Source organism: Barbus barbus (assembly GCF_936440315.1).
Source record: "Barbus barbus genome assembly, chromosome: 10".
Lineage (NCBI taxonomy): Eukaryota > Metazoa > Chordata > Actinopteri > Cypriniformes > Cyprinidae > Barbus > Barbus barbus.
This window is the reverse complement of record NC_136738.1, coordinates 21363121-21375866: the sequence shown is the minus strand read 5'-3', so window position 1 is coordinate 21375866 and position 12746 is coordinate 21363121. Positions and strand designations below refer to the sequence as shown.

Sequence of the window (12746 nt, the reverse complement as noted above, 5' to 3'; positions counted from 1 at the left end):
GAAATGGCGCCTGCAGCAGTTCACAGGAAGCATGTTATCCAGCTCCATACCAGATGTTTCCTGTTCCTGAAAGTGCCAGGATGTGTTGCATTTGATGGCATTTAATATGCATGAATACTTAACCTGATGTCTCTTTTGTTTGTTTACAATGAGCATGTGTGTTTAAACTGTGGGTAAATGTCTTTCACAGGTCAGTGCTGTGCTTTACATGCTATGATTAAATCAGCGAGGAACTGTTTGCGTCTTTGCAGTGATCTTTCCCCCCCCTTCGACTTAAATCTTGAAGTAGCCCCATCTGACCACTTGAGGGCATCTTTGCTGTCTTAAATGTGTACATAAAAGCCTGGCAGGATTTTTTTTCTCTATCTGCTTTGTTTGCCTTTGTTGTTCATTAGTATGCTAATTTTCAGACAAGTAATGTATTTGCAACACATCTGTTAGATAAATACCTGAGACTTTGAAACTGCTGAGGTACAGAACGAGCATTTCTAGATAAGTTGACAAACTGCTAAAACTACAATGGCCTTATCATGGAGTCATGGAGTCTATGTAGCAGCTAAAATTGTGTTTGGGATATTATGGTGACTGTTGTTACTTGTATTGTATTTGTATTGTATTGTATTTGTGATTCAGCTAAAAGGCTGAAAGAGTCATTACAGTGTGACATAACGGATAATGGCTGTCATGAAGGATTGTTTAGCCATATTCACTGATATCACTGAGCTGTCTCTGTTGCGCTCTTGACCTCCCTCTTGTGGTTTTATAACAGCATAGCATCAAACAAACATTCATCACCACCAAAACAAACATTTTCAAGCACTTACTGTTCACATCTGAGTGCTGTTACTTTAAAAGCTATTGCATTTTTTTCTGTTTCCAATTTTCCATCAAGGACTTTTCAACTAAATGTGTTTTCTAGTGTCATACCTTTTCCATATTGCTTTACAAATGTTAGTATCTGTTATTCCTATATGAAACTCAATAAGTGGATTTAAGCACTTTGCAATTTAGTTGATATAACTGTAAGAACTATAGATCTTTATAGACCCTTTATATAATTTGTATCATTGCTCATGAACTGGTATTGTGTCTACTCTTAAAGATTCCTTTGATTTATTTTTTTAGACTGTGTGTATTCCAGGACTATGGCATACAGATTTAAAATCTGCAACACACTTCAAGCGACAGCTCATACAAAAATTAATTATTTGCTTATTGTTATGTTTACCCAAACCAATATAACTTACCTTTTATGGAACATAAAAGGTGAACAATTGAAGATTTTGGCTGCTCTTTTCAATATATCGCAAGTGAACGAGGACCAGGCTCTAAAACGACTTCTGAAGCTGTATGATGACCTTGTGAGAGCAATAGATCAAAATTTAAGTCATTATTCACTTAAAATTTAGATAGGTGTGCACTTGATATGTGCATGAGAGCTCATGAGGAAACAAGCAATGCTGTCTGATTTGTGAAGGAATGTTTACTATGAAACGGTTTATTATTCTTTTGCAAATCAGAATGATTTGTTCACAAATCAGACTGGTCTGACTCCACTTGCGATGGTCTTTTGTATGATTTCAGAAGACTTGGAATAGTGCAGAGGTCATATGGATCACTTTGATGGTGCTTTAAGCTGGAGTGCAACAATTTACTTAAAGCTTTTATGTATAATGCATTATATAAAGGGCTATGAAAGAGTATAATGCATTATAATTATTCATAATGTACATTGTAATATATTATGTCTTTTCGTAAATAATTATAGCCAAATTTGAAATGCATAGTGTAACAATGAATTTTTAAGTGTTATAATGTATTAACTGTGGTTGCAGTTATTCAGGAAATTGTACAATGCATAATAATGTGCATTAAAAGTGCATAATAATGTGCATTAAAAGTCATAATTAATTTACTAAAACAAGTTTTATAATGCATTAAACATAAAGGCTTTAAGTAATGTTTTACCGTGCATTCTATTCCATTCATCATATATGGAAAGAGCACATGGCACCAGCACAGTTCACAGAATTTCTCCTTTTGTATTCTATAGAAGAAGGAAAGTTATATGGGTTTAAAAGAACATAAAGGTGAGTAAATGATGAACATTTTCATTTTTGGGTGAGCTTTCATTTTAATGTACAGTACATACCCTGTTGCAGTGTCTCTGCCCTAACAAGTCCACTGCTGATTCAAAGAAAAAAAGGAGTTTTTAGAGGTTTAAGCTTTACTTATTTTAACTGTATTGTAATTGTTTGAATTTTTGTTTTCCTAGCCATGAGTATCAAATAAACAATCCTTTCATAGCTATTCTCTCTTTCTCTCTGAGGATTGTGGAATATGGATCTGAGAGCTGCTTCAGATATCCAGTGTTGCACTGTGTCTGTTCCGGGAATGACATTTAAATGTGTGTTTTCCTTCAAGGGAGAATCTGTTTGCTGTAAATATGTCAGAGAGAGTTTATCACGGGTGCATAATGGCTGGTTTGTGTTTGCTCTGGTTGTACACACACTGTAAACAAGCAGTGTGTTGAGCAGAGTGTGGCGGAGTGTGGTTTATCGCACTCTTTCTGGAGATGCTAACTGTGGAAGTGTTGATGGTGTACGTATCTTAGTTCACACCTGTGCTACAATCACTAACAGTATTACGTGCACTTCTGCCTGCTGTAGGCCAGACGCTAGACAGCTAATCTGCTTTCCTGGCTAAAGAGAAGGGTCCAGGGCTGGTCTTTGTCTCTGTGTTCTCTGCAGCTGACCTTCCCTTGGTTTTTAGCAGCTGGTCAGCAGTTTTTCAAGGCTCTGCAGGACTTAAGGTTCCTCTGCAGGGAGGCAAAAGCATTGAATCTCCTTACTTGGTTGAGGTCAAGATAAATGAGTGTATTGTATAAATGGTGTAGTGTGAATACTAATGGATTATGAAACATTAGCATGGGTTCTGTGGAGCAGGATTAAGGAAGTGTCAGTGATCAACATCTGCAATATAGCTTTTCTATCTTATGTCACTAACTTGCTAATGTTAAATCACATATATTCATTCATTCATTCATTCATTCATTCATTCATTCATTCATTCATTCATAAATAAGTAAATAAAAAGGGGTTCAATCAGGGGTCCCTGATGGTTCTGCAGGGGCCTATGGAAAAGAGATATAAAACAGAACTTTTGGTAACACTTGACAAAAAGTAATTAATGTAATTAAAGTAAATTATTTTTACAGAATTTATTCATATTTATTAATGTTAAGTAATAAAAATGTAATTGTTCATTATTTGTTCATGTTCACAAACATTTGTTAGCAAATGTTGATATAACAGTTAAAAGTAATAAATGCTGTAGAGGTATTGTTCATTGTTCATTCAGGTTAACTAATGTTAACAAGTTACACCTTTTTTTAACGTGCTACAGAACTATTAACTATTTTTTTGGTGGAATTTTGAAAGTGTTATTGATCAAATCCAGCTTTTAATATTTGGGGTCCCTAGGTTTGCTGAGAGTCAGAGTTGGGGTTCCTGGATTTATATATGTTAAATACTAATTCTGTAATCATTTTTTTCACACTTATGTTTTTCCAAAACCGTATGACTTTATTTTGTGGAATGCAAAAGGAGAAATGTTGTTCACTGTTCTCTTTCTGACACAAAAATTATTGCTTTAACATTAACCTGACTCACAGCTTGCACAAGGTGTTTGGTGACGTAGCTTAAGATTTCTCGTTGTTTGGCATTCCAGATCGGTTTTCAAGGAAAGTTATATATAACTGGGCAACAAAGGAGCAGTTTTTATTGATCTGTGGTTTTGCTCATTTTAAATGAGTATTGCTTAGGTATAAAATTACAACACAGCGATTTAATTGAGGCGGTATTCATTTTTCAGTTGAAAAGATTTCAGCTCTGATAAGGCCTGTGTGTGTACGTGCTTTGAGTCACTTCTGTGCTTCTCTGCATAGCGACAAACTGAAAATGGAACAAGGCCCGTTTAAGGCTGTTCATGAGAGATTCATAAATCTTCCTCAGAAGAATATTGACTCAACTGCCATGTGTTTCACACATTATAATCTGCCCCTGTCATTCAAAATGGAAATCACTATAACAAATGTATGTTGTCAGTGTGTGCATTCATTATGCATTCCATTTAAGCCAAGGGAACAAATCCTAAAATCATCCATCATGAAGTGAACAAACTCAAGTGGGGAAAAAACCCCTGCTCTATATTAAGTTGACCAACAGGGATTTTCCATGTAACTGCTGAAACAGGCAGTCCAGAGAAAAAGATTCAGATTAGGGATGGGCATTAGACTAAGCAGTTTGCTTGGTATTAGCATTCAATGGATGTACCTAATAGAAATCCCATTTATCTCATGAATTGAGCAGTGATGTGTCTCTCTCCCTCCAGCTTATTCTGTCGCTGTTTCTCTTTCTCAAGTTTACAGATTTGCCATTTTAAATAATGTGTGTGTGTGTTTTGTATGTAGGGGTTTGTGTGGGTGTCCCGCAGGCTTTTGTTAGGATTTTAGGTGGGTGTGTTCTTACTTGATGTTATTTGGTTCAGGCCAGTGCAGGAAACAGGCCACAGCATGTGGTGTGTGGGAGCAAATACACTGTGGACGATATAGTGAAGGGACGTTTCCTTTGTGCCAACTTCTCCTTCAGCGCATTCTCACTTTCTCACAGCCTTTCTGAAAGTCTGTCATCTTGTTTGAATAGCTCACGTGGTACTGCAGGCTATAGGTAGGCTTCATTTTACCCTTTGGCTTCAGTTTGAGATGACAACATTTGCCGTTTATTAGAGAGAATGATGGGGAAATAGTGGTTCAACATAATATGACAGTTAATGTCAGTCAGTGTTTCCTGAACCGCTTTTCAGCGGATGAGTCACTCCAGTGCAAGTACAGTGAAATAATGGTAAAACAAACATCTTTTGTGCTCAAACACAATATACGGTGCAACTAGATTCTTTTTTTGTGATTTAAAAACATAAAGTCTAATTCACAAAACAAATAACTGTTAGGATCAATTTTTATTTTTAATTAAATACATACAGTGTGAGGAGTGTAAATGACTCTTATGATCTGGTTGAAATGTTGTCCAATTCATAAACATGATTCTTAATATTCATCTTTTTTTTTTTTTTCTTTTTTTCTTTTTAAGTAAGAAACATACAGTGCAAGCAATAGCCCAGTTTGCTCTTTAGATCTGGTTTTAAAACTGAAAACATACAGTGTAACAACTTAATATTATGTCCTTTTTTAAGTGAAAAATATCCCACTAGCAGCCCATTTCATGAAAAAATGACTCTTATGATCCAGTTTTTTTTGTGAATCAAAAACAAACTATGTGATCAGTGTAGGATTATTTAACACCTGACTCATTTATTATCATTATATTCAGTGCTGTCTGTATTATTTATTATTTATATGCAAATAATTAGCAGCTCCCTGCTGCAAAAACAGTGCTGTGTATGAAACACTGATCTCCGATAAGGTGACTGCAGTCAAATGGTTTAGTACCATGCAGTGAATGGGCACGGGACCCTGTTGTTCCCTAAAACTGAAATTAGCACATTTTAGATAACGTAAAGGTCTTTATAGTAGTGCTTTAACTTCAACTGAACTGAACATAATTATCATTCCAGGGGTTTCTCAAGGCTATATGCTTTTGGCCCATTTTGTCTGCTCAGAGGTCCCTTGGGTTTCCACAGGGAGATTACTTTGCCGAGTCCTTCCCTCCTCTGTCTCCCAGACCAGAAAAAAAGAGGGCTTTCCAGGCTGAGAATCAACTCATTTAAATTCACAGTCTCTGCCCAGGCTTTCTCGGATGAGTTTTTTTTTGCTCCGCTGCTGACAAGACACTTTTGAATGCTGCATACCTAAAACTGGATCAAAGGACAGGCAGAGATGTGAGCAGAATTTTTAACTGTTGTTCAGTGAGTAGCTCTGTCTATATCCATCTCTTTGGAGCTCATCCTGGCATTTCCCATCCCCTGGTGGGAGTAATGGCGTGTGATGCGTTGTGTTCTTCTCTGTCATTTAGACCAAACTCTCTCACAGTGTTATGAGAAATTCACTCTGCTAACACTGTTCAGGGGTCAGTGATGAGCCAAAACTGAAGCGGTGTACATCACTGAGCACTGCTCTTTTCAGTATAATATGGAACACATGTCAGTGGAGTCTATAAACCAATGACATTATCAGTACAAAAAAGCCCCCACAATTTTGGTAATGTCATGAAACATTTTACCACTCTCAGAATTCCCCACTTCTTTCCGGTCAGTGAGAAATCACAACTGAAAGTTACTTGAGGAAATCACAATGCCACTTTACACATCCGAAGGTGTCAGGGTTTTCGTGTAAGACAGAATTCCCAGTGTTCACACATACTGAGGCTGGGACCATGTGCCAGTAAAAAAAAAAAAAAAAAAAACTAGATTTGTACATTTTCTGAGTAAAATGTGTGTGGTACTTGGCTCTGCAAAACTCTTTGGATCTTCTGGGTCATTGCCAGGGCTGTAGCAAAATCCCTAACCCTATATGAGCACCAATATTTATTAAATGAATAAATAATAATATCTAATATAAAATAATGTATTCTGATTTTATGTGTGTGTAGAAAAAAATACATTATTTTATATATTTAGTTTTTTTGGCCCATGATAAAATGGCTGTAGTTTGAAGCATCCTTGCTCATTTTACTACATAAGGATACATTTGACATTCTCACCTCTGTAATGAGATCTGTTGTTGATATTTAAATGTCAGGCTTAATGGCAAAACCCTCAAGCTCAAACAGACTTGTATTGATTTGCTAGATCCCTTTGTTCTCATCTCATTAATCTGCAATTTGATTTAACACAGGTGCTCGTCTAACATTGGCTTTTAGCTTGATTTAGAGACTTGTCACTTTTATCTGTTTTTCATAACACAGAATAACACTGGCTTTCACATACAGGCTATGCAAATCAGTTTTTGAATTTTACTTAAAGTGAGAGAATCAGGTTTGATGTATTCTTTGCAATACAGCCAGATTAGATTTATTTATTTTAGAGCTTATTTGCAGTGTATACCGCATACAATTTTATAGACAAATATGCACAGATAAAAAAAGAAAAATGTGGAAACAGTATGCAGAAAATAAATGTTTAAAAAGTAGTATAAAACTTTAACACGATTTCCATTTGTTGTGTGTTTAATTTTGCAGGTCATATTCAATTAGCATCTTGGAAAGAAAATATGGTTATTTTGTGTTTTTAATGCTTTGTGTAAACATTTCTTCACTTCTTGCAGTCTTATTAAATGACCCAAGAATAAAGATATTAAAATCATGATATCACTTCTGGTTTGTTAATCACATTGGAAGTGGAAGGTGAAGTTGTTGAGAGAGCACTGCATTGTGGGATATAAAATCCCACGCAGTGTCCTCTGCTTGTGTACTGCATATTTTGCCAAATGTAGGTCATTCCATGCAAACAGAGCATTTTCAAACAGTGCACAGTAAACATATTACATGCAAAATAGTATGAGAAATATAGTAATGTCATTCAGGAAATACATATGTTTTTTTAGACAAAATATCACCAGAATTACAATAATATTGCTTTAGCGTTGTTTATGAGACTTGCTGTCTGTAATTTTTTTCTTTATTTGTAGCATGACAAAAAAAAAACAATCAGGAAAATGAGAGCATGAGATTGTTTTCCTCAAATGTCTCTCTTTCGATGTTTTATCCAATAATTCCCTCGATATGAGAGAGAAAGTTATTCTCTACCATTTAAGCAGAACACTCATTTCTCATTTTCCTTTTAAATCCTGTGATTTGTTCTAGTCTGCTTTATTAGCTAAAGCCATTACTGTATGGCATGGTGAGATTTCTCTGCAAAACACTACATTCACCACCACATTCAACGTCTTCCTCAGTGTCTTCGGCTTCTCAGAACGGTGACATTTCACCAAGCCGATTAAACCCTGATTAAATTAAGCTCTCTCTCCCACCCCAACAGTGTGAAACAATTTGATTTAAACAAAGTGTTTTCCTCTTGTCTCAGCGCATATGACGTTAAGTCCAATTTACAACTGCTGTCATCACAACAGCTAATAAAAGCCAGACGGCCCTAAAGCCTTCCATAGTGATACAAATGATCAACTTGTTTATTTGGTGTCTCTGTCTGCTGTGACATTTCTTGAAGTAAGATGTAGTTCTCCTTTTCTCATTGCTCTACTGGGCTTTGGTGAATTTGTAATTCTTATTCCCTGCCAATGCAATCTCATCCATCTCTTTCCCTTTGATATGTGGACAGCTTCAGAGAACTGCATTTGTATAAAACAGACGTTGCAGTCATCTCATGTTTTTTTTAAAGGCTAGCTCTCCGTTCTCTTTGATTTTTTAGCATGTATCGTATGGCATTTACTAGAATGACCATGTTTCATTCAACATGTCAGCTAATGTTCATAATAGACCAGGTGGAGGACAGCGTGGGAGGCTGGCGTTGGCTCACATTTATGTAGCAGTTAATTAGTTCTACATCAAAAGTACTTCTACTGAATTACACATCTGTTTTCTTACAATCTTTGAGCTGTGCTGTTCGCATGGGCGCATCCACATTAAACTCTAGGTAAACTTGAGCAAAACAGTTCATCTCAGCTCATCATCATTATTAAAAGTTTAAAGTGGAGCACCGTTTTTTAAAAATTGGTCTCTGAAACCTCAGAGGAGATCGCCTCAGCTGGCTGAACAGCAATTGTTTGGGGCAGATCTTACTTATAATGTTATCTGTGAGTATAGATCCAATAAATGGGGCCGTGTCATTGACAGCCAGGCAGGGAAATGCGCTGTTACCTTTGCTGAAGCTGCAATGGGTTTGCTATGGAGTCTCATACGTTCAGAAGGAGAAAACATGTAGGTATGTGCACACTCATATATTCATGACAATGCCGTTGTGTATGTGTGTGTGTGTTTTAAGAAATATAGTAATCACTTGTGTGTGCAAGTCGAGTCAGAATTTAAATGCCTGAAATGCCTTTAAATCTCTTTGTCATGTGTTTTTGCTGTGTAGTCCTTTTGCCATCTGAACGTTACCGTTTATTTTGAGTAAATGCTTCTGAAGCGTAAAGTTTCCTGCCATACACTGAAGATGAAAATTGGAAAGGGAAAGAGAAAATTTTGTATTCATTTCAGTACTGAGACTCAGCACTTAGGAACTCAAAATACGCCAGAGGCATGTTCTTTCTGTCTTTTTTTTTGGTAGTTTGTACTGCAGACTCGTTCATTACTGATTTATTGTTATCTTTTTGTTTATTGCTTATCCTCTTGTTCTCTTTCTGTAAACAAAGTCATGTTGTCAGACTGTAATGCCTCTGTAATATTATACTGCTTGTAATTTTATTTTGCCTTTACTAGCAGCTTTCATAACTTGAACTAATAAGGCGTTAACAAACATTATTGCTGACTATATAAAACCTTAAGTCGCTGGGGTATATTTGTAGCAATAACCAAAAATACATTGTATGGGTCAAAATTATTGAATTTTCTTTTATGCCAAAAATCATTAGGACATTAAGTAAAGATCATGTTCCATGAAGATATTTAGGACATTTCCTACCGTAAATATATCAAAACTTAATTTTTGATTTGTAATATGCATTTCTAAGAACTTCATTTGGACAACTTTAAAGGCGATTTTTGCAATATTTAGATTTTTTTGGACCCTCAGATTCCAGATTTTCAAATAGTTGTATCTCGGCCAAATATGTCCTATCATAACAAACCATACATCAATGGAAAGGTTATTTATTCAGCTTTCAGATGATGTATAAATCTCAAATTCAATAAATTGACTCTTATGACTGGTTTTGTGGTCCAGGGTCACATATAGTGATTCACAACTATAATGAACATTCAAAAAGTCCTATTAATTCATAGGCTACATGTTTGAATATAGAATGTGAATGAAGTACAGACATCTTGATGTTAAATGGCTTATTCATGAAAGCTAGTGATCTGTCTGTGCTATTGTAACTAAATGGAGTCATAGTTAAGCTGACAGTGTCCGCTGCTGGCGGCTGCGCAAACTGCAGTGGCTGCATCACTGGCAATGATCCAGACAGCTTAATCTCTCATTATTTTAGCAGTCTGGTATATCAGTGATTTATTCGGGTATGCTAATAATGTAATTTCTTCCATTTTAATACAAAATGTCTTTTGTGCAACTCTATGCATGCAGTGTTTAGGCTACATTATTAGATTTAATTGCATGTTCCATATATTTTCCTATTTTCTCTTTAATCTGCTCAAGCAGTGTCTGGTCTGGAAATACCACTCCAGAGTTGCATCGCCAGTCTATTTGGGTGGAAGGGGTTGAAAAACAGCAGGGGGTTGAAAGACTGAATATTTCATTGCAGCAACAAACAGCAGATGGCCCTCTTGAGTTTTTCTTTTTTTTAATTCCTCCTCTGTGATTGTGTTTCTCTGGTGATATTAACCTAAATGGGGAAATACTCTGTGTTATTGGGGCATGATATTAAATTGGCACCCCAGCCCTTATCGCAACACTCGTTACCATATGATTAAAGAAACAGGCGACAGATAAATGTAGGCCTATAGCAAAAACAGGCACTCATCCATACAATGCGTTACATAGGTGTGCCTAAAACACTGGGGGTCTCGGTAGCACCTCAGAGGTGTGATGTAGGCCTGCTTCATTTTGCACTCGTGGGGCGTGTCGGTGGGGTCGTGTGAAATTAATTAATTAGAGATTCGCATAAACACGTGTCTCATAAAGAGTGTGCTTGATTATTGTTAATACACACAAAATAATTGAAAAATACTTATTTTCTTAATTCTGTTGTTTGGATTCAGAATGATTATAAATATTGGCATCTGAATGTATTTAAAATGTATAAAAAAATAAAATAAAAAATCTGGCGACCAGCGTCTGTAAACACTAGGCTATTGGACAAATTTGATTAGATAAATCATATTTTGAAATATCTAAATGTTGTCATCGGCACGTTTGAATCTTATCAGCACAGAAAATACAAATATATACGACTTAAGGGTGGGTTACTCTCGCCTGGCAAAGGAGGAGTTTGTCGTTAAGACTTGTTGATGACCTGTGAGGCTGAGGCGGGAAGCGCGTGGTCGTTAAGACTTGTTGATGCCGTTGATCTATGAGGCTGAGGCGGGAAGCGCGTGCGCCTCTCGCTCCAAACGGCTGGAGGAGACTCTAAATGAGCTCGAGCTGGAGGATGAAGAGGAGCATTTCTTGAATACGATTTCTTTCCTTGCCATCATTAGCACTTATGCTGCACATTTGTGTACTCCCGCTTCGGGGAAAGACTTTTTTATTTGAGTTTATTTATTTGTTCATTCCTGTCACACCGGGTTAGACGCCATCCCCACCGGAGCTGCTCGGTGTTGCTCTCTCAGAAGACATGCTGCTTTAGAAAAGGAAAAAACGCACATCTTTATTGAAAAACCACCCGACCTAGAACATGAGACTGAATGGGGAGTGATCGTCTGAGGAGATCCCTTATCAACAATAAACACCTTCGTTCAAACTTACCTCAACTCACCGTCGTTACGCCGTCGGTTATTCTCAAGATGAGTGGACGTTTGAACGGATCCGGTGTGGATATCTGCTAAACTTGGTAAATATGTGAGACATATGAATATGTGTAGTCGCAGGGCTCCACCTGGGAGACGAAGGTGGTCGTGTTTCTCCGCTTGACAGCTCAGAGCCAAAAACGCTTTGTTTGCTCAGACTCCGGGAGTGGACGTCGCTGCCCAGGGTGCTGAATTTCACCAGGACCGGGTCAGAGATAAACGAAGGAAAGTCACGGATCAGAGAGACTCGCAGGCGTGCCGTGAATATATTTTCACGTTCTGTATTTTGGAGGAACTCATGTGATAATCATTTTCCGAAAATCAGGAATGAAAAGTAACCTCCGAGCCGCCTGTTCTTCGAAATGGAAAATCGGACAACATGTGAAATACGGACAGTTGAGTAACACTTCACCTTTGTATTCATTATGCTAATTCAGTGTCTTATTTCGCCCGTCGTGATGTGTGTATATCTTTGATCATCATCCGTGCATTTCAGAGGGCAGAACACAGAAACAGTCGCAAAAATGGGACAATAATTGAGACAGATCGGGCGGTTTGTTGTTGTCTGTGCTTTGTGTGTAAGGAGTTCAACAGCCCTGTTTTTGAGACATGGCAGCGGCGATTGCCAGCGGTTTGATCCGCCAGAAGAGACAGGCACGGGAGCAGCATATAGACCGACCATCCACCAACAGAAGGAGAAAAAGCCCCAATAAGAATAAAGGGCTTTGCAATGGGAACCTGGTCGACATCTTCTCCAAAGTGCGAATCTTCGGCCTCAGGAAACGCAGACTACGACGACAAGGTGTGGGAAGTTCAGTACATAAGAAGTCTATGCTGTGTTTAATGTCTTGAGATGATATACGCCCACATTTCATTTTCACATTCAGCTCTGACAAGAAGGGACTCACGGCATGGAACTGCTGTTTATCTTGACGAGAATAGCTGATAGGGTTTGTATAGACTTGTGTTGTGTCTTGACAGATTTCTTTGACAGAGTGTTTTTATTTCCATCAGTCTGCAAATCTGTCTTTTTTTGTTTGTTTGTTAAATATGTAGTAAGACCAGTCAGTAATTACACCACGTATTCAGCTTAAATCTATGTACGTCATACTTTCAAAATAATTCTCAAAACAATTCTCCTCCGTTTTTGAA

The 12746-nt window shown here is 37.3% G+C and overlaps 1 protein-coding gene across 2 annotated transcripts in view; it reads left to right on the top strand.

Annotated features, from left to right (window-relative positions):
* LOC306876369 (fibroblast growth factor 14) overlaps positions 1-12746 on the top strand; it is a 130499-nt gene that overhangs the window by 50493 nt on the left and 67260 nt on the right. The window contains exon 1 of one of the 2 annotated variants that reach the window (XM_079427472.1): positions 11112-12396. The exons of the other annotated variant lie outside the window; for it this stretch is intronic. Within the exon in view, the coding sequence (XP_079283598.1) occupies positions 12204-12396 (193 nt within the window). The 5' untranslated portion in view covers positions 11112-12203. Of the gene's footprint in view, positions 1-11111; positions 12397-12746 lie in introns of those variants that run through there. 2 annotated transcript variants of the gene reach the window in all.